Genomic DNA, 23342 nt, shown 5'->3' on the forward strand with positions numbered 1-23342 from the left:
TAACATGCAAAATATTCACATAAAGCTCACACATTAAGTGATGTAAGTAATAGCAAAGGAAAAATCCGCACACGCAGGTAATGAGGGACAACTGAAGTGCCTCTGTGGTAGGAAAAAGTCGAAATATTTTTTCTCTTAATGAAAGCTGTCTACAGAATTATGAAATCCTAATGAGCAATTAATACAGGAATGGAGAATTCTAGAAGTAAATTTCATTTTTGCATATCCATGAAAATAAGGAAATAAAGCTTGGCCTATTCTTTATGCTATGACTGAATTAAGAACAGGAATGAGGAAGCTCACATAATGTATTCATTTTGGGATTGTGACAGAGTGCGAGTCAGACAGAAATCTTAACATTTGCAGCAGCACCTTCATCTGTCTGCTCTTTTCTTCCTTTTGTTTCCCCAGAAAGGAAACTGCAGACCCCCTGGCAGCACCTGACAACGTTATATCCACCGATGAGCAGAGTAGAGAACCAGCTTAGCTCAAATGCAATATTTAGGAGCATTTGTGTTGCCAAAAGAACTTTATTACAAACAGTGAATTATTCTAGAAATTTTTCCATGTGTTTGTAGTAGGGTATATTCAAGTTTCTAGTAAAAGCTTGGATTTTTTAAAGTTTTTTTTTTTAAGTTGCCTGGACTTCATAGAATGGACACAAGTCTTCCAGCACATTTATAAAGTAAATTTTTATTGTAGATTCTAAAACTGCATTGTATCTGGTGCGTAGTCACTACATGGGATACGCATTGTAAGGAGATAGAATGCCTTGTTGGGATAGCCTGCCCGATGTGCAGCCACACAGCTCCGCGAGTTTTGTTCCAGGTGTCAGTAGCCACCCCAGCCCTGCTCTTTCACGGCAGAGCAATCAAAACCCATATCGACCATTGTTTCCACGTGGAGAAATTAAACCACCACTGTCACCAAACAGGGGAACATAATGGGAAGATTTTTATGTTGGCAGAAGTTTACATTTGAAAAATAAAGTGAAAGTAGAAGTTTAGACTGACAAACTATCAAAATCAAAGATGAACACGATCCAGATTCTGAAGTTTGTAAAGTCTGTAAATGCTCATTCTTCATGTCACTGAGTATGTGTGTACTTAGAAATTAAGCCTTCTGTCCTATCAAATATTCTATTGTCTTAATTTTTAACTAAAGTTTATAAAATGTGATCAGCTCTTTTTAAAAATAGTTCAGTGAGTTTGAGTTTTAGAAAATTAGATGATCCAAATTAGTAAAATCTTTTTCTTACCTTGGCTGCTGTGATGATACTCTGGATTTTGTGAGTTGTATCAAGTCTTACGGGTGGTCGGGCTGGAAGTTTTCTGACTGTTGCCAGGTCTCTGGGAACAATTGAAGTAGGTAGGGGAGAAAGTGTTTTAGGGCGGGCTTGTGATGTCACACAGGAATTCTGAAGTTGTGATTGGCTAGCCATAGTTTCACCACTTCAGAACGTCATTTATCTTCCTTCAGGCGTGGAAAGGCCATGAACATTTTGTGTTCTACTTCTAAGAATAAAAGCAGATAAATGGGGGAATAAAGGTTGTCTTTGGTGTTCAGAAAGCTGTTTAAGGATCCATGCGTCTTCATTTGTATCGTGTAAAACATCTGGGTGGTGATAATATTGAAGAGCAGAAATGGTCATAGGAATAGAATGTTAAGAGTCCAAATAATACTGACTTCCAAGCAATTTTCTTTGAGTTGTTGCTGCAGCTTTATAATGTTAGCAAGACAGTAAATATCTTGCTCCTCAGACCTGTGTAGATAAAAATATATTTAAGGAAACCAGACTGCTACCTTCTTTTGATTAAAAATCTGCTTTGTCTTTTATTACAGATAAAGTAAGACTAATACATGGGTTTAACTTAGCTCTGTTTTAAATTTGGATGCTAATCATGCTGGTAAGACCTGGGGCAGCTGGAACTCATGTAAGGCAGAAACCTGTCAGAGCAGGGAAACATGCTAAGTACTTTCAGCCAAGTAATGATAGGAAAGTGATGACTGCACCCGGTCAACTGTGGAAAGCTTGTGAGACCAGGAAAAACAAGACACACCCCAAAGACCAAACTCACTGCCATTGAGTCAGCGCTGACCCTTATGTGGGTTTCAGAGACTAACTGTTAATGGGGGAGTAGAAAGCTCAGTCTTTCTCGTGCTTAGCTGCTGGGACTTTTCACCGTGCGGACCGCAGCCGATCACACACAGGTTTCCCTGTACTGAACAGTAACTCCCATGCCAAACAAAACAGTATTTTATTAAACGGAATTTCAATTTCAACTGACTTGTATTACCCCTAGTGGTGTGGCGGTTGCACATTGGGCTGCTAACCCCAGATCAGCAGTTCAAAACTACCGTCTGCACTGCGAGAGTCAGAGAAGACGCCCTCTCCGCCCATAAAGATCTACCGGGCAGTTCTACCCTGTCAGTAGGGCTCCTATGGGTTGGGATCAATGTGATCACAGTTCGTTTTTAGATATTACCCTCAGAATCCTTACCATTTACAAATATAAATAACTGAGACTTGAAACAGCAGGCGCATACAGTTACCATAAACCTTTGCCAAAATTTTAACTGATTTTTACTGAAAAGTCAAGGATAGCTTTCTAGTGAAAAAATGAAATAACCACAGATTGCCACTCACTGCATCCTAGTTAAGGAGGCTTTATCATATTGTGCGATGTTTTAAAATGATTTGCTTTATTTAATATAGTTATTTTCCTGAAAGTTATTAAATAGGTGAAGTTTTAGTAGCTGGGAATTTTGAACTTCAAAGAAGAGCTTAGCTTATAGTAGAATTGGAAAGGAAAACTGGAAAGCCAGACTTTTCATTCTTCTGTGTTTTGTTAATTTAATGGTTAGGTTTTTATTTATATTGGTTTTACTTAGTGTTATACCTGCAATTCTAATTCTTAAGTTGCTTATGTAATTTTGGACGTGCTATTTATTATGAAATTCTCACTTAAAAGGAGAAAAATCTGTCAGTATTTAATTTTTAAGGGTATTTGAAACCACTCTGAACAGTGGTTTGCACTGAGAATTTCTCTTTTGTCTTTGTTTTCATTATTCACTTATTCATTTTGCTGCTTTTGGTCACATAAATGGTAACATAAACTAAGACCTATGAGGAAAAGTCTTTTCAGTAAGATTTTTTTATATCCTTCTAGAGGACCAACCTCTGCCTGCTTCGCTTTCTTTCTGGGTAACAAAAATGTGCTGCAGCAGCTGCTTCTGTGTCCTTAAATGGAGATGGTTTTAACTTCTTCCAAAGAAAGATAAAATTTATCTCCAGAGCAAATCTTTATTTTAAAATTAGCCAAACCTAACTGAAAAAATCATAGTTGAGCCAAGACCTTCTGTGAACATTGCTAAGGGAAAAGTAAACATCGAATTAAGGAAATTGTATGAATGTTTTAACACGGTGTGCAGTAATTGATCAACTTTTTTTTTTCAGTCTGACATAAGAATTTCTCGTTACTATGAATTGTGAATAATAACCAATCATTTAGAGCCTAGAAGGCTAAGGTGGTACATAGTCATTTGACGAAGACGAACAACTTGTAAGGCATAGTTGAGGATCCCAGTTCTGTATAGTTATGATTCTCTTAACAGGTTGGCATTTTATGTGTGTGCGTGTGTTGGAGAGTGTGTTTCACAGTCTTAAGACCAACTAAGTAATGTAAACCACAAACTAGATGAAATGGAAATGTGTTCCTGTTTTTAAAAAAGTCTGCCGTAAGTTTGTCTGGCAGTTACACATTTGTTTGAAAATGAAGCTTGGAAGATAGCTCGAGCACTTCTAGGAAATAGAACTAATCGTACTAAGTTGAATAAGACACTTCCATAGACAGAATAGAGTATACCTTAGCGACCTCATGTGTTTGCACGTGTACTTTAAAAGCGTCCATAGGTTTACATGCATCTCAGAAAGATGCTAGGGACTGTGTTAGATTTGGAAAGTGGAGACACAAACCTTTTTGGATTTGGAAAACAGAGAATTCTTCTGTGTTTACTTTTTTTTTTGGTTCAGCTTATTATTATGAGACTAGATGAAACTATAAAGTATTATACTCTATTTTCCTAGTTTGTGAAACAAGTTGTTTACTAAGAACACGGATTATCAGCAATATAGTCAATATAGAGTTCCTCCAAAGTTCCCTAAATAAGCGTAAGAAATATTTTGCAATGCTTTGTTAAAATCTTCATTTGTATTCAGATTGTAGTTTGAACCTATTTTTGGTCACATGGCCTTAACAAGGAGCTTCACTGCAGAACGGGGCTGTTGGGAGCTGTGAGGTGGAGTGGGCACGGTGACTATCAGAGACTCTACAATGTAGGATCTGTTTTATATCAGTTCATGTACTTGTTTACGCCTTCCCTTTAGAGCAGTGGTTCTCAGCCTGTGGGTCGTGACCCCTTTGGGGGGTCAAACGAACCTTTCACAGGGGTCACCCTATTCTTTCAGTAGCAAAATTACAGTTATGAAGTAGCAATGAAAATTTTATGGTTGGGGGTCACCAACACATGAGGGACTCTATGAAAGGGTCTCGGCAGGAGGAAGGTTGAGAAGCACTGCTGTAGAGGGTGGATTGGTAACTTAAGGCTCATGGGGAGAGATCAAGTCTGGAAACTGAATGGGGGAGCAAGAAAAATGTTCCTCTTTAGGCTCAAAATGAAACGGCAGTTTTTCAGTTTTGATTGTAGGCTGCAGACCTCAGAACGATTAGAGCTCATGCAATTGTCACCATGGGAATCTCAAATGATTTCCCACCTTACAGTTGTGGACCACTCAAAATATTGCTTACATTCCTCCCTGCTCTGAGATGACCATGGTGTTGCTGTCGTTTGATCCCGACTCAGGGCAGCCCCTGTGCACAGAGTGGAACTACTCCGTAGGGTCCTTGAGGCTGTAACGTTTCTGAAACACCTTGCCATGCTTGTCTTCTCAAATGCCTTTACTGGGTAGGGCTAGAATGGCCAGCTCTGTGGCTAGTGCTCACTCCTTACCTGTATGTACCGCTCGGGACCAAGAACTGTTTTGAACGTTATCTAATCTTTTAGTCAAGTAAGCAGCACATATACGAATAGAACATGTTTCTTTTTTAATGCATTGTTGTTGTTGTTGTTAGGTGCCTTTTAGTCAGTTCTAACTCAGTGACCCAGTGTACCTCAGAAGGCAACACCATCCAGTCCTGTACCATTTTCACAGTTATTCTTATGTTTGAGCCCATTGTTGCAGCCACTGTGTCCATCCATCCCGCTCATTGAGGGACTTGTTTTGTACTACCTCTCTACTTTACCAAGCACCATCTCCTCCAGAGACTGGTCTCACGATAATGTTCCCAGCAGTAAGATGAAGTCCTGCCATCCTTGCCTCTAAGGAACATTCTGGCTGTACTTCTTCCAAGATAGAGTCGTTTGTTCTTTTAGCTGTCCATGGCACTTTCATTATTCTTTGCCAGCACACATTGATTCTTCTCTGGTCTTCTTTAATGCTATAATTTTTAAATGTTTTCTTTTAAGACAGTTTTGGATTTATAGTATCATTGCAAAGATAGTAAAACCAGTTCCTGTATACTCCATACTCACTTCCTCCATTAACAGCTTACATCAAGAGGATGGCCTAGGCAGGCCCAGAAGGCAGTTCTATAGTCTGTAGGTGGCTAGGAGCCGGAATCAGCTCGTGATGGCTAAGGTAGTAGTATGGTACATTTGTCATACTGCATAATGTATCAACTGCGGAACCACTGTTGATACATTATTCCTATCCAAAGCCCCTATTTTATTTGTGTTTTTCATTTTCCCTGGCCCCTTTTTCTGTTGTATGATATACATTACATTTATTAATCATATCTCCTTAGGCTGTGACAGTTTCCCAATCTTTCCTTATTTTCTTAAGCCTGGAGAGTGTTGAGGAGTATCAGGTATCTTGTAGACTATCCTCATTTGGGATTGATCTGAGGTTTTTCTCATGGTAGATGAGAGCAATGTGCTTTTTTAAAAGACTGGATAGATAAAGTATGTTTGTGTCATGGGATCAATGACACATACTGTCAACAAGCCTTTTCACCGTTGACACTGGCCCTTGTCATCCCACTGAAGTGCAGTGCTTGTCCCCCTTCCTGTGCTGTACTCAATGGGAAGGAGAGACTGTGCACAGCTGTCATTTACGCTCTGCTACCAGAACGGCGGAGCATCCACATTATTGGGAATCATCTAATGTATATAGAAACATGTTAAGAACAGAACACTAGACTTTAACAGTCTGCTAAAGAGGTTCTTGACACATAAAAAATGAGGACTTTCAGTTTTAGAAGATGTTTCTATAGCTGCATGGAACAAGCAAATAAATAGCTCAGTCTCAAACCGGCTAAAATCCAAACCTCTTAGTATGGTATTTTTGGCCCACTTGTTCAAGCTCCCTCGCCTCTTATCATATCCCTTTGTGCTCTGTCCCCTGGCCCTGTCTGTGCTCAGCTGCCTGTAGCCTTTTGTGGGTGCTGCTATTTTAAGCATGGGTGTTTTTGCAGGAATGTCTTACCAACCTTTATGCCCATGGAGGTGCTGTTTCAGTTAAGCCATTTTATGAGGTCTTCCCTGCCTTGTGCCAAACTGATTGTTAGCTTTCCTTTTATTACATTCAATAGTGTATCTGCCTAGACTTGAGAGCAGATCCTCTGCCTCATTTGTACCATTACTTTTTATACTACTACTACCTCGTGTAGAACTGTGCTCATGGTAATTCTTGAGTATAGATCGGTTGACGGGAAGTGGGGCAAAGACTGCCAGGGGATAGGGTGAGTGATGCAGCAGAAATAAGGTTATGAACAGGTAAGAAATCATCCTCAATCTGACTGCTCAGCATGGGCAGGAAGAGGAGGATGTGAATGATCGAGAATTATGAGATAGGAATAGAGTAACCAAGAAAATGATGTTCTTTCTTGTTTAAAAATGTAGGTATATTTGGAGGGTGAGAGTGAGAGACGTCCTGTCCTAAGCCCTGCCCCCACCAGTGTTCTTATTCTAAGCCTTTTTTTTTTTTCCTTTCAGGTACATTTTTATTTCCTCACTGGATTCATATTGATAAATGGTTCATTATGCATTCTTTTAACAGTGATTCATGCATGACTCACCTTTTGTGTATGTAAGCTATTTTGTGGTTTTCTAAATAGCCATTAAGACTGGGGAAATCACCTAAAATAAAAGCCAGGCTTACATCTGACCACGGGACCAGGTCTCATTCACAACCTCTCCTGAGCCCAATTCTTGATGAATTCTGTGTTATTCTCCCTGCTTTTGTTTTTACATAGTTTTATGACATTGTAATTCTTTTAACGTATTTGCTTGTTTGTAATTTTATGTAAAAGATATCATCAGGTTAACTTTTTACATTGAGTATTTAAACCGGTTCATAGTGTTGTGGTGGAGGCAGCAGAGAGGAGGGCGAAGGCAGGCCCATTGTTTGTTTTTTGTTGTTGTTGAAATTTGATTAAAATTAATTAATTAAATTGATGGTTAAATTAAAGCATATCAGTACTTAAACATACAGAATAGTAAAATGCAAGCTTGATTGAAGGGAGTTTTGTGAAGATGAACTTTTTTCAGGTTAGACTCCAGATTCCCAAGAGGAGGATTTTATCCCACTCTTGAGAAAGGTGCTTTTCTGCTGAGTGTTTGTGAATTACTGCTTCAAGTCTGAAATGTCTAGAAGTGCCTGGAGCCCTGTGGTTTCGTAAGGAGCTCGGGTGGCATAGTGTGTTAGGTGTTGAGCTTCCTACCATGAGGTCAGCATTTCTAACCCACCAGCACTCTTGCTTGAGAAAGGTGAGGCTTTCTGTTCCCATAAGATGTTTGGCCCTAATGATTATCTCTGGAACCTTTGATCTTTTACTTCTATTTCTTTCACTTCTATTTCTTTGTTCATACTTTGGCATGTGTGGAGTGGCTATGTGTTAATCATGACTTTATTAATAGAGTTGAATTTAAACTTAGCCTCATCTTTATGGTTCTTTCACTATGTTTGTTATTTTTTAAATGTGAATATTTCTGTGCTGTTTTCTTATAAATAGAATTAAGGAGGATTGAATTAACTCTAAAGTCAATTCTTTGAAGCTTAATGTTCTATAAGCATACTAAACTAGTTTTTAAAATGTATAATCACTTTTTACAGCAGATATTATTAGCTTCTTTATGAAAATAAACATGTTATAAATTTCAGTTTCCCAGGTGACACAGCAGGTTAGTACTTAGCTACTAATGGGAAGATTGGCAACTCAAACCCGTCCAGTGGCTCTGCAAGAGAAAGACCCCATTGATCATCTCCTATAAAGATTAGTGTTGCTAGGTGCCACTGAGTTGCAGCCTTGAAAATCCTATGGGGAGTACGACTCTCACCTGGAGTAGCCAGACGTCAAAAGTCAACTTGATGGGACCCAACAACACAAATTTAACAGAAGTGACTTCCTAATTCATTCACTTCTATAGTCACACTACTATAGAAATGCTGCCACACACCATAGTAGATAAAAGATATAGCATCTTTGTTTTTAGGAATCTTACACTTTAAAAACCCATGAACACTTACAGATTTCTGGACCCACTGTGTCAGTCCATCTCATTGAGGGCCTTTCTCTCTCTCTCTACTCCTCCATTTTACCAAACATGATGCCCAAGAGTAGGACTGCTTTCTTGATAATCATGTCCAATGTACATGACATGAAGCCTTACCATTCTTGCCTCTAAGGAGTATTCTGTCTACTTCTTCCCGGACAAGAATTTTTTTGTTATTGTGGTTCCTGGTAATATTATTCATTGCCAGTTCCACATTTCAAATATGCCAATTTTTTAAACTCCGTGTCCACCTTTCACACGCATGTGAGGTGTTTGAAAATACCGTGCCTTGGGTCAGTCATACCTTAGTCCTCAAAGAGACACCCTTGCTTTTCTTTCAGTCCTTTAAAGTGTCCTGTGAAGCAGATTTTACGGCCTTGGGAACCCAATGCAGAGTCATATAAGTCAAAATCTACTGGATGGCAGGGGTTTTGTTTTGTTAAGGAACCCTGGTGGCACTGCCAGGTAAGCATTGCACTGATAAAACTGAAAATGATAAGAATATGGTCAGGCTTATGATAACAGACTTACACTGGAAAAGGAACCATTGTCAAAATTTCTCCTCCAATGCTCTGTCATAGGCCTTTGTCAGTTACAATGACTGCTATAGGAGACACTTTTGGATTTCCTCAAATCTGGAAATATTCTGAGGTGAAGAGGCAAGTGGATATTCTAGTTATTTATGTTAAGTATGAGCTATGGGCCTGGTTCTTGAAAATTAAGTAAGTAAACAAATAACTTCAGGATAAAGAAATACTATATAAAATTTCTGGTTCTTATACTTTTTGTTTGAAAAACATGTGAAAGAATATTTAGACTAAAGCTGAACAGCAATCAACTTGTTCCTATTTGTGTTCTAGCCTCTGGTAGGCTGCTTGGTAATGCGACAGCCCTTTAATATAGTTCCTCATGTGGTGACCCCCACCTATTGGAAATATGTATTTTCCGATTGTCCTAGGCCACCCCTGTGTTAGGGTCGTTCTACCCTCAAGGGGGTCACGACCCACAGGTTGAGAACTGCTGATTTGAAGCCTCCATAACCCTCTATAGGGCTGCTATGAGTAGGAATCCACTTGATGGCAGTGGAGTAACATACAGGGAGCTCTTAAACTTCCTCTGCAATTTTATCCTGATATTTTTCATTATTATCTCTTTTTAAAAAATTATTTCAAAAAATTTTATTTGGGGCTCGTACAAATTTTATCACAACCCATGCATTCACCCATTTTATCAAGCACTTTTGTACATTTAGTTCCCTCAACCTCAGAACATTTGCTTGGTATCAGCCCTTGGTATCAGCTCCTCATTTTTTCCCCTCCCTCCCTGCTCCCACCTCCCCTGTGAACCCTTGATAATTTATAAATTATTATTATTTTGTCATATCTTACACCATCCTACACCACCCTTCACCCATTTCTCCGCTGTCTGTCCTCCAGGGAGGGGGTTATGTGTAGATCCTTGTAATCGGTTCCCCCTTTCTCCCTCACCTTCACTCCACCCTCCCAGTATCACCACTCTTACCACTGGTCCTAAAGGGATCGTCTGTCCTGGATTCCCTGTGTTTCCAGTTCCTATCTGTACCAGTGTACATACATCCTACAGTCCAGCCGGATTTGTAAGGTAGAATTGGGACCATGAAAGTGGGGGGGGGGAAGCATTTAAGAACTAGAGGAAAATTATATGTTTCATCATCACTATACTGCACCCTGACTGGTTTGTCTCCTCCCCTCAAAATGGGGTCCCAGGGCTCATCTGTGGGAAATTGAATACTCTTATTAGGGCCTCATAACATCTCTTATCACAATCCATACCTCCCTTCAATGTGTCAAGCACGTTTGCACATATGCCGCCATCATCATTTTCAAAGCATTCTCTTCCCACTTGAGGCCCTGATATCAGCTCCCCATTCTTTCCCCCTCCACCATCCCTCCCTCTTTCATGAACTCTTGATAAGTTGTAGATTACTTTTTCCATATCTTATCTTGCCCTCCATCACCCCTCACCCACTTTTCTGTTATTTGTGTGTCCTTCCCCCAAGGGGGTTCAAGGTTGATGCTTGTGATCCATTCCCCCTTTTTCCCTCCACCATCTACTAATCCTCCTGGTATCTCTCCTCTCCCTGTTGACCCTGAGGGGTTTATCTAGCCAGGATTTCTCTTATCTGTAGCAGTGTGCCTGCTCTGGTCTAATCCGATTTGTAAGGTAGAATTGAGGTCGTCAGAGTGCAGTATAGCACTGATGAAACACACAACTTTCCTCTAGCTTTTTGGTGCTTCCTTCACCCCATTATTAGCTTTTGATGTTTTTTTCCCCCAGCTCAGTATTTTTAGCATAAAGAAAAAGAAGATATTGAAGATCCATAACTACACTGATAGAAAAGGAAAAGTTTCCAAAACACATTTTGGTTATATATTTTTATCATTTGATGGTAAGATAGGGTAAACTCAAACCAAATCCACTGTCATCGAGTTTCTTTTCACTCAGAGCAACCTTATATGACACTAGAACCGCCCCTGTGGGTTTCTGAGACTGTAACTCTGTACACGAGTAGAAAGTCTCATTTTTCTTCTGAAGAGTGGCTGGTGGTTTTGAATTGCTGACCTTGTGATAACCAAAGTGTAACCAAACCATAACATCAACGCTTCTCGAAAATATGGTAAAGACTTGGTTAAAACTTATTTTAAAAGTAAATTAGACATACAAATAGTTGTGTTTTGATTCTGTTTTAATAGAAGTAGCCATGTTGCTTGTGTGTGTGTGTATGTGTGTATGTGTATGTTATCGTTATAACCTTGGGCAGGCTCATTAGTCAGTATTTCATATTGATAAACTAATCTCCATTTTCACTACACGAATTATCAATTATGCCTCTAATTATTTTTGTTTGGTTGCCAGAGCTAGGTATCATGTTTGTTTATTATATAAAAGAGTTGATTGATTAAATATAACTATTATATTTCTTTAGTTTTAACAAAGTAAATTAATTATAGCAACAGAAGGTTTGGAAGAGGATATATTCTAGGTTTCTTGGAAGTAAAAATTGTTAATTTTAATTTTGAAGTCTTCAACTTCCTTAATCTAATTGATTTTTGTAAAGAAAGTATTTTACTCCTCGATTTTGGATATGCCATCCCCTCAAACAGTAATGAGATCATGTTTCATGCAGGAACCATTCCTTTGTTGGTTTTCTAAACTTGATAATGTTAGCATGCACAGAACAGACTTAGTTATCAGAGGAAAAACGTCGCCCCTCCTTTCAAGAGAAAGGAATGACTACATTGATCAGTTATCTAGTTGTGTGGCACGATGAAAGTCAGGCATGCCCCATGGCAGTGAGTTTGCCTTTATTTCCATGTACATGTACTTTTAAGCTGTACAATAGACGTATTCATCGTTCTTCTCATCTGTTCTTGTCAGCTGGTGTGTTCTTTCCTAGAAGTCACGCAATATATTTGAATCATTATGTCAGCAAACCATGTTAGGATGTTATGACAGTATTATGGTGTTAGCAATAAAAACAAACTGAAGAAATACGATTGTTTTAAAAAACAATCTTTCTGGAGTTTAAATTTCAAAGGCAAGATGCAAGCTTCCATTTATAATGAGTCATTTTGAGGAAGGGGTTATTGCCAGAATGCTTTTGTTTTGATAGAGAAAATTAGTAATACACTTCATAAGTAACAAGATAGAGATTTTGTTTTTCAAAAAAGTGCAATTCCTTTTTGGTTGAAAAAAAATTCTTTAAGTTCAATGTAATTTATAGCTTGTTTCTTTTTTTGGCGGGGGAGGGGTGTCCCCAGAAAACCTGCTGGACAAATTCTAAAGGAGCTCTAGCACTATATGGTTTCAGTTTCTTCTTCAGTATTGGTCTTGTGAATTTACTTAGCTTTGGGCGAGGTACCATGATTTCTAGTTCCTACAAGCCCCAGTAGAGTATCTAGGCAGACTACTCCAGGACACAGGGAGATTAGCTGTGATTTGACCCATTGTGAGTGACCAATGAGTTCAGGGACAATGGCAAATGAAGGAGAGATAACATTTGAGGAATTGCAGAAGTTGTATTACAGTTAAGTGTGGTAGCTCTGGGTTATCTAAATGGAACATTATTTGTCTGGGCTGAGGCCAAAGGTTTTTGAGCTATTTTCAGCGGCATTGTGTGTAATAAGCTTCTATTAGAAGCGTGCTTAGCCATTGAGAGCCATGGTTTGTAGCATCTGGATCTCATTTAAATAGCATGTTTGGAATTGTTAAAGATGCCTACTATCATCATACGATTATGATGGTGGGATTTGCCATTTCCAATTAAGAGGTGCCTGTGCATATAGTCTCAGTAGAGCAAAGTATGTGCAAAGAACGGGCTATGAATTTTCTTGACTAGCGAGCTACTATTTCCTTCTCTATACTTTAACAATGCTGTCGTAAATTTAGGCAGAACATCTAAATGAGGAATTCCTATACTCCCTAAGTTTCTTAAATGATCAAATATGTATAAAAATGTTTTATTAAATTTTTTCTCACCTTTATGGATTTTAAAATGCTACTTTGACAGAATCCAGTTACATGCATGCCTTTTTAATTATCTTAAATATTTCCTGTTAGTATGCCTAAAGTTTTGTTATTTGCAAGCTATAAGTATATATATTCAAAAATAATGTTAAGCCTTTTATTATATTATAGTCAAGTAGATATATGATTGAATACTTGAGGTTTTAAATGTAACAGTATAATAGTAATTTTTATTAATAGTAAGTTTTGAAAGATTAAAATTTTTAAATCTCTTCAGTGCTTATTCAGCTGCTGTCAAACAATGTTTTTTTGGAATATGTTCATAATGTGCGTTCACTACCAAGATCTAACTACCACCAAATGTCAAGTCTCTCAGAGCCAGTTGCAATTTTTTTTTTCTTTTTTGGTTTTTTTGTGGTGGTGGTGGTGGTGGTGGTGGTGGTGGTGGTGGTGGTGGTGGGTGGTAAGGGGTGGTGGTGGGACAGTTGCAATTTTGTTGAATAGAAATTCTTAGTTGTCTTCTAGCCACGTGGTACAAAGGAGAGTTACTTATGAGATACAGAGCGGAGGTTATTTTAATATAAAATAGTTCCCTCTTTCCCATTTTAGGAGGCAGGCCTTCCTCTGCCTCTGTGGGAGGCTCCTTTGTTTTCCTAGGTGTTGACAGCTTTAAGAGCCAGCCTGTAGGTTATATCATTCTGCCCTGCCTTGCTGATGTGCTCTGTTTACTTCATCTGACCTTTTCTCCTAGCTCGTGCTTAGTTGCAGATGTGGGATAGCACCAGAGTGGTAGGATATTAAAAAGGTAGGCTATAATTTCCCTGCAGGATCTATGTTGTACTACATGCACTTTGGATTACTTAAGTATTCTCTGCTAGCGTACCAGGCCATCTTTGCCCCCACAGCCCTACTTTAAGGTAGAGAGTGAACTATAGATTCTTCCTGTGTTGTCATTATTACTGCTGAGTTCTAACACAAATTCAGTAAAGTGTATAAGGCGTATTAATTCAAAATGTCATAATAGCTCTTTTCTATTTAAAAAAATGTATACACCCGTAACGACCACCAGATAGCATGGTGGTTGTGCATTGCCTGCTGACCCATAAAGTCAGTGGTTCAAAAAGCCACTAGCCTCTTGGCAGGAAAGAGAGACTTTGAGCTTTCTACCCCTGTAAAGAGTTTCACAGTCTCAGAAACCCCCAGGGACAGTTCTACCCTGTCCTGTAGGGTCACTATGATTCAGAATGGCAGCGAGTTTGTGTTTGACTGATCTCATCAAGATGTAAAGTATTTTCAACATACTATAACTTTTAGTTTGTGCCTCTCCTTTACCTTTATAGCAACACCCTACCCATTTCTACCATTCTGATGTATATCATCATTGAGTTTATATTAGTCTCTTTCTTTCTTTTTTTTTTTTTGCTCAGCGCACTCTTTCATCCATGTCGCATAGTAGTAATTTGTACTTCATTGGTACCAGGGAACATAAAAAATGTTTTGGAAAATGGAATTAAAAGATAGTAGATTTTAAAGCTTCCTTATATACAGTAGTCCTGTATACAATATTCCTGTAGGCATATACCACCATTCAGTAACCATTCTGTTGTTGAAGCACATTGGCACCAAATTCTTTGACAAACTTTTTGCTTCTAGAGTAGTTGAACAGTATCTTTGTAAATATTTACTTGTGTTTACCTTTTGAGAATCCATTTTATTGAGGCGTTATTTACAAACAACACAAAAGTACCACAAAAAACCATGGCCACTGAATTGATTCCCACTCATAGAGAATGTGTTTAGGATTTCCAAAACGTTATGGGAGCAGACACCTCAGTTCTCTGCCACGGAGTCGTTGGTGGGTTTAAACTGCCGACTTTGCCGTTTCCAGTCAGCGCCTAGCCCAGAGGTCCTCAGATAACAAGAAATACCTGCTTTATTTGATTTTTTTTATTGAGATGTAGCTTACACAGAGTGAAATTCACCCTTTAGAAATGTACAATTTGTGAATTTTCAGACAGTAGTGCATGCTTTTACAATCAAGTTTAGAACACTCCATCACTCTGAAAAGTTCTTTTTTGCCCCATCGTAATCAATCTCCTGCCCCAGCTTTAAAAACCACTGATCTGTTTCTTCCCCTCGCTTTGCCTTTTCCAGATTATCAGTGAGAAGCATAATTGTTGTTGTTCGGTGCCATCGAGTCCGAGCCTCCTCACAGGCAGCCTGGGCACAACAGAGTGAAACACTGCCAGGTCCTGCACCACCCTCACGATGGGTCCTTCTTATCCTTGAGCCTGTGGTTGCAGCAACTGTGTCATTCATTCCTTCTTGTTGAGGGACTTCCTCTTTTTTGCTGCCCTTCCGCTTTACCAAGCATGGTGTCCTTGGCCAGGGGCCATCTCTCCTGATAACACGTCCCAAGTACAGGAGACCAAGTCTTGCCATCCTTACTTCAAAAGGAGCATTCTGGCGACACTGCTTCCAAGACAGGCTTGTTTAACCTTTGACAGCCCATGGTAATTTCTGTATTTGTCACCAACGCTGTACGAAGTTCAAATGCACCGATTTTTCTTTGGTCTTACTTACTCTGTCCAATTTTCTCATGCATATGAGGCAATTGAAAATACTAAACCTTGAGCCAGGTGCACCTTAGTCTTTCTCTGCTTTGCATCACCTTAAAGAGGTTGTCTGGGGTCAGATTTACTTAAGGCAGAGAGTATGTAGCTTTTGAGTATAACTTCTTTAACCTAGTAGACTCTTGAATTTCACTCTGGCTGTCGTATCATCAATTGTTTGTTTTTATTTCTGGTTATTATTGCATGTTAGGTGTATAGCACAGATTGTATATCTGTTTATCAGCTAATGGACATATGGGTTTTCCATTTAGCATGATGAGGAGTAAACATTTGCCTACAGGTCTTTGTCTGGACATATGTTTAACTTTCTCTTGGGTAGATACCAAATTTAATTCCTCATTTAATTACCTCAGCCTTTCAGTTTAAATTTCATAGGCTAAATGTATATTGGTCTCTTTGCAGATTTTTATTTTGATCCAGTGATCTCTATGTTTATACTAATAGCACACTGCTATGAATTCTGTAGCATTATTATGAATCTCAGGCAGTCTCTGTTCTTTGCATTACCATAGAACTTTTAGTATCGGTTTGGCAACTTCTACACAAGCAATCAAGCATCTACCTACTTGCATTTTAATTGAGATAGAATTTAAATTATAATTCAATGTGGAGGGAATTAACATTTTTACAATAATGCCATACATCTCCTTTTTATTTTCAAAGGTTTTCGGTAGGTTCTTTGGTTTTTATAGATATCAACAGCTCCTTAAATTTATTTCTAACTATTGAATGCTTTATGTAAATTAAAATTTTTTAAATTTCAGTTTTCTTCTAGCACTTTTTGAAATCTGATTTTTAAAATTCGCCTTGATTCATCAACTTTGCTAAAATCACTTGTTCTAGTAGTTTTTTTGGGGTGAGGTGGGTTCCTTAGGATTTTTTATGTACATGAAACATTCTTTGAATTAAAATAATTCTACTTTTCCTTTCCAAATTACTATGTTTTTTTCTTTTTACTTGTCTTATTACACTGGGTAGGAGTGATGAAGATAGTCTTAAGGATAAAGCATTCAGTTATTCACCATTAATTATAATTATAGCTGATCTTTTTAAAAACTGATTTTATTATGTATAATTCACTCAGCATACAATTCAGTGGTTTGAGTATATTAAAAAAGTTGTGCAATCATTACCATAAACAATTTTATAACACTTATAAAACACTTTTGTACTCATTGCTAGCTCTACTTCCCCCAACCTCCTAACCCTAACAAACTATTAGTCTAGAACCGTCTCTATAGATTTATGTATCCTGGATTTCATATAAAGCAAATCCCACCACCCCCACATCAATAATATAAAACATAAAATCCTTCATCCAAAAGAAAGCAGAAAATAATTCTTTAGTCTTCCCAATTCATTGTCCAGTTTTTACATATATATGGGGTGCTTGAAAATACTATGGTTTGAGCAAGGTGCGCCTTAATCCTCAAAGTGACTTCTTCAATATTTTAAAGATGTGTTGTGCAGCAGAGTTGCCCAGTGTACTGTATCATTTGATTTCTTCTTGTCTGCTGCTTCCCTGAACTTTGTGAATCCAAGTAAAAGACAATCCTTGACAATTTCAGTGGTCACTTATCACGACAATTTATCATGTTATCTATTGGTCTAGTTGTGATAGTTTAGGTTTTGTCTTGTTTTTTTTTTCACATTGAGTTGACATCTGTACTAGAGCCTGTAGTCATTGATCTTCCTCAAAATGTTTCAAATCTTCTTGGTTTTTAGAAAGCAAAGTTGTGTCATCTGCACATCACGGAATTGTTAATGATCCTTTCTCCAGTTCTTATGCTGGCTGGTTCTTCCTGTAGCCCAGCATCTTGGACTATGTTCAGCATACAGATTGAATAAGTGTGGTGAAAGGGCACAACCCTGACACATACCTTACATTGTATTAAAGCACTCAGCATTCCCTTTTTCTGTGTGAACAACCACCTCTTAGTTCATGTGCAGGTTCCTCACGAACACAACGAAGTGCTCTGGAATTCCCATTCTTTATAGTTTGCTGTGATCCATACAGTCGGATGTCTTTTCTTTCTGTCTGTCTTTTTGTAGTCAATAGAATACAGACAAACATCTTACTGGTATTTTTCTGTTTTTAGCCAAGGCCCATCTCTTGTCAGCAATGACAATCCTTTGTTTCCACCTGCTTTTCTGAATCTGGTTTGGATTTTGGCAGCTCCTTGTTGATCGAGTGTTGCATCCACTTTTCAATGACCTCCAGCAAAGTTTTACTTGCAAGTGATATTAGCTATAATTGTATTCATAGCACTCAATACTTTCACATCACATTTTTTTTTTTTTGCAACGGGCACAAATAAAGAGCTCTTTCAGTCAGGCTGCTAAGCACAAGGTCCTTTAAAACTACCATCCACTCCTTGGGTGAAAGATGAGGCTTTCTCCTGTCGCAGAGCTAACAGTCTCCGAAACCCATAGGGGCAGATCTACTCTGTCATTCAGGATTGCTATGAGTTTGAATTGACTCAGATCATTGGCAGTGAATTTGGTTATTTGGAGTTTGGGTCAGTTTGCCGTGTAACTGCCCTACAAAGCTTGTTGGAATTGACTAAACGAGGGTTTTCAGCATTGTTTTAGCTTGTTGGACCATTTCAGTTGGTATTCTCACAGTTCCTAAAACCTTTTTTTCAATGATGTCTTCAGCACAGCTTAGATTTCTTCCTCTAATACCATTGGTTCCTGATCATATGTTACCTCTGGAAATAGTTATACATCATCCAATTCTTTTTGGTACACTAACATTGTGCATCCCATCTTTTGATGTTTTCTGTGTCATTCAGTAATTTGCCATTCGCTAACGCAGTCACTGCCATTTAGTTTCTCCTGACACATTGCGACTCTATAGTAGAATCGCTCAACATTACAAGTAGAGTCTTGACATTTTCTTCAGTTCTTTCACCCTGCAGTTTGCTGATCATCATCATCTTTTTAACTCCAAGTCTGTACCCATTTCCTTATAATGCTTTACTTTGTCTTTTCCACACACCCATTAGAAATTTTCTATTCAGGTCTGTTTTTTTTCATTTACTTTAGGGACTCAACTTCGAGAGACAATTGAACTACCTTCGTTTAATAACTAAGCCATTGTAGAGGCAGTGTAACAGTGAGGAGGTGCCTAAGAGCAGGTCGGGTGTTGTTTGTTAGGCTGCCTGGGTTGGAATCGTCACTCTGTGGACTAATTATAATCTGGTAGGTACGCCTGGCCATTAGGATATTTGGGGTCTTTAGTATAGGAACCATCTAATCAGAAAAATTGCCATTTATGAAGGAGCCAGGTCCTGACTGCTCTTTAGTATGGTTGGGAAGGCTAGGGGGTGGGCATGGAGAGGTTTTGTGCAGTTACAAAGTGCTTTCATATTTTAACAAAAGACATCTGGTCAAGTGCATGCTAGCTCTCAGCCCTGTGTATGTTAGACAAGGATATGAGATGATATTTTGAAACAAGAGCTCTGTGTGGGACTGAAAACTGCCTTTATAACACTATGTATCACTCACTTGACATAGCCCCCCCCCCCCATCCCATCTGACAGTTATGTACCGTGTTCTCTCGTGGCATCCGTCCTTCCTGTTTCATTCACCTTGTCTTTCTGTCTAATATCACTTGACACTCATCTTTATTTAAAAGTTTATAAGACTCATTGATGTCGCACAATTACTCATGACTCATTTATAGAGAAGCAGGGTTTATCAATGGCATCTTTGGAAAATAAAGAATAAAAACAATTTTAATTCTGTTGAAGATATTTTGTTGTGTCTAGATAGTTTGACAAAGAACGTAGAGTGTGCCTATTCATTTCCCAATACTGGCTTTTTTGTTGTAATATATTTGGGGGGCATTTTTCTATAATTAACTCAAATGTATGAATATCTTTTTAAATTCTAGAAAATTCTTCTCCCAATGATGTAATTTAAACTAAATACCAATAATCTTTGGAATTAGTTGCGTAACTGTTTATCATTGTTCTATTGATACATTTACTACTTTGTGAGAGTATCTGTGCTTTTGAGGTTTTAGTGTATTTCAAGTGATAAATGATAATCTGAAGTTTGATATTGATTCTTTGTGGGTTTCTGCTTCCACAAAGATGTACAGTCTTGGAAACTCACCGGTACAGGTCATCCCTATCCTATGGGGTCACTCTAAGTTGGAACCCACTCAATAACCCAGTGCAGTTGGTTTGGGTTTGACTGCTAGTCTCGCCCCATGGTTCTGTCTTTTATGTTACTCCTTCCTCATGGAAAGGCTAATCTTTTAATTCCATAAAGTTTAGAAAAATAATAAGAAAAAGACCATATAAATAGTATTCAAAAAAGTTAGGTTAATGATCTTTTTTGTCGTCAATATATAACATTCTTTTTAAAACAGTTATATTGGCACTTAGTTCACATATAATACAATTCAATAATTCAATCATATCAGAAAGAGTTGTACAACCATTACCACAATCAATTCTAGAGCATTTTCTTCTTCCTTGTACTCATTGTTATTTGTGTATTTTTTAAAATTTCAGCAGAAATCTACCCAACAAAACATTCTCAATTCAACGTCTACATGTATAATTCCACCATTAACATAAACTCAGTGCCCCCCCCCCCCAACAACAACTCTTCCTTATTCATCCATGGTAACCATTAGTCACGCTTGGTTCTTTGATTCAAAACAAGACCAAACTCAACTGCTTTCAATTCTGACTCAATAGCACAACCCTGTAGGGCAGAGTGGAACTGCCCTTTTGGATTTCCAGACAATAAGACTTTATGGGAGAAGAACACCTTGTCTTTCTCGGGAAAGCAGCTGAGGAGGATTCAAATGGCTGACTTTGACCTTAGCAGCCCAACGTGGAGTTAGTTCTTCATGAGACTTGTGCAGTTACATGAGAGCTTCCTTGCAGTTGTCCAAACCCTGTTATATTTGTGGTTGTGATTTTAGTCTTTTTAACAATTAGAGGAAGAGTTCTAGGTACTTCCTTTGGATGTTTTAATTATACTAGTAAAAATAATAAGCCATGAACATTTTTGTGCAGGTTTTGACTGGGTCGTCTCGTCAGAGCTGTTCACCTTCTGAGTATCACGGTTTCAGTAAGTGGGAATCCGTGCTGAAAATCAAAGAAGGACTGCTAAAGCAGAAAGAACTTGTAATTGATCGGTGAGTGTGTTCATTTCATTTACGACAGACTTCCAGAAATTCAGGTTAACTGTAAGATAGAGAACTGTGTTACATGGAGATGGTATCAAAACAAAATAACCTCAGCGTCACCCTCGACTTAATGTAAGAGAATCTGTAGAGGAAGATGAGAATTCAGAAATTAATATAACACCAAGAGGAGCCAGTACAAAATGAAATAGAAAAAAAGCAGTGAAAGTTAAAAAGAATCTAGGAGTAAACCTATAAAGAGGGGTGTAGATATTTTCCTCCTGGCAAAAAATGTAAAATATTGAATATTGAATGTTGATTATAGAACTAAATCTTCACACACAGAGATGTGCATTAGAAGGCACAATAGCCTAAATTTGATTTTTTAATAAATTTATTTATAAATTCATTACACTTGTCAAGTTCATCCTACATTTTATATTGAAGGCTCTGTATAACCAAGTGAATTTTTAGGAAAAACAAAGCCTGTAAGGATTTGTTTTACTAAATGTGAGAATGTGCCATAGATCCACTTCAGTCAGATGAATGACTTTGAAATTAAAGTGCAAATCTTGCTTCTGCAGCTCATAACTTACTTTCAGCCAATTATTTAACTTCTGATAATAGGAGGCCATGTCCCCCCAAATGGATTCCCTCCCCCCCCAAGATAGGTATTTTATTTTTTTACAAAACAACTGTATCAAATACTACTCTCTTCATTACACTTCAAAATAATACTCTCCATTACACTTAATATATTTGTCAAATCTGCAGTTCTGTTCTTAGAAACATTTTTCAAACTCATCTGTTTGGAAACCCAAACAAGGATAGTTGGATCCTGTCCTGGGGGATCTGTATGAATCAGAGCCTCGTATTGCCTTGACGACAGTGAGATCAGAGCAAAAAGACCTCCATATAACTGAGCGCTTATTAAACAACAAATACTTCAGTGCATTTATAAGGCGATAAATTATTCCTTTATTCACTGCTTAATTGTTGACTGTCTAGTGTGTACCAGACATTTTTTCATGGTGAGGGCACAGTAGTAAGCAAAGTCTTGCACTCATTGAACTTATATAAAGAGGTTTTCAAAAAAAGTTCATATAAAAATGGGGTTAAATGATAATGGAATTCTTCCCTGAACTTTTTGAAGTACCCTGTGTTTATATGGTTAAGATGGATAACAAGTTTAACAAGCAAAAAATAGTATATTGTGGAGATGTTGTAGGCTTAAGATTGCAGTTGGGCCTAGTGATCTTTATGTATTATTTTCCACTCGTGATGGTGAAATTCTTGAAAGCTTCAGTTAGCATTGTGTCCATCTGAATTTGAATGAGTAAAAGCAAAGACTTTAAGGTAAAAACCTTCCAGAATGAAGCTATAACATATATGCTAGACAATAATAATGCACAACATGATTTTGTTAGATTCTAATGAGTGGATTTTACAGAAGACTCAATTATACATAATGTTAGCGCTGTTGTACAATCTAAATGAAATCTTAATATATTCCACATATTTCATGGTACTATGGTTTTAGAAAGTCCCAGCTATTACTGTCTTAAGATTGTTACTACTTTTGGCTTACATCACATTATTAGAATACTGAAAATTATGATTTTAACTATTATTGAAACAAATTTAAATAGTGATTATCAGAAAAGTATATTATTTTAATGTGACTTCAACTTATTTTTTTCAGGCAGAAGCAGCAAATAAACCACCTACATGAGAGGATAAGAGATAATGAATTACGTGCACAACATGCCATGTTAGGACATTATGTAAATCGTGAGGAGTCTTACATGGCTAGTTTGCAGGTACGATTGCAGATGATTTTACAATGATTATTTTAATAGTAAGGTATGTTTTAATGAGTGTAAGAGTAGAATATTTCCAATTAAGTGTTTTGAGGTAATGTACCAGCCTGGATCATGTTTATGTAATAGTTAGAAGTACCCAACTTACTGTCTTCCATCTGTCCAATTCACAGTGAACAACTTCTATTGCTAGTTTCTAGTGTGTCCTTTAGAGCAGTGGTTCTCAGCCTTCCCAATGCTGTGACCCTGTATATAGTTCCTCATGAGGTGGCGACCCCAACAATTAGAAATAGGTGTTTTCCAATGGTCTTAGGCAACCCCTGTGAAAGTCGTTCGACCCCCCCACCCCAAGGGGTCGTGACCCATAGGTTGAGAACCGCTGTATGAGAGCTTATGCATATCTCCAGCAAATATAAATATAAAAGGGAGTTTGAAGCCCTTTCATATTTCGTCCTCCTTCATAAAAAAATTCACATATACTTCAACCTATACCTTGTTTTCTTTTTATGGTGTATAAAAGTATATAATATATATAGAATATTATTTCTATATCATCACCTAAAGGACAATAATTTCAGGTGGTCATCGAATCTCCATGGTTTCAAAAAGTTTGGATTCAAT

The 23342-nt window shown here is 37.9% G+C and overlaps 1 protein-coding gene and 1 pseudogene across 1 annotated transcript in view; one reads left to right on the forward strand and one right to left on the reverse strand.

Annotated features, from left to right (window-relative positions):
- Positions 1-23342, forward strand: part of CEP85L (centrosomal protein 85L) — a 123036-nt gene that overhangs the window by 69094 nt on the left and 30600 nt on the right. The window contains exons 4-5 of the mRNA XM_075554624.1: positions 20792-20913; positions 22604-22721. Coding sequence (XP_075410739.1) covers positions 20792-20913; positions 22604-22721 — 240 coding nt within the window. The remainder of the gene's footprint in view (positions 1-20791; positions 20914-22603; positions 22722-23342) is intronic.
- On the reverse strand, positions 12400-12452 carry LOC142453990 (U7 small nuclear RNA; annotated as a pseudogene).

This window comes from Tenrec ecaudatus, chromosome 7, assembly GCF_050624435.1.
Source record: "Tenrec ecaudatus isolate mTenEca1 chromosome 7, mTenEca1.hap1, whole genome shotgun sequence".
NCBI lineage: Eukaryota > Metazoa > Chordata > Mammalia > Afrosoricida > Tenrecidae > Tenrec > Tenrec ecaudatus.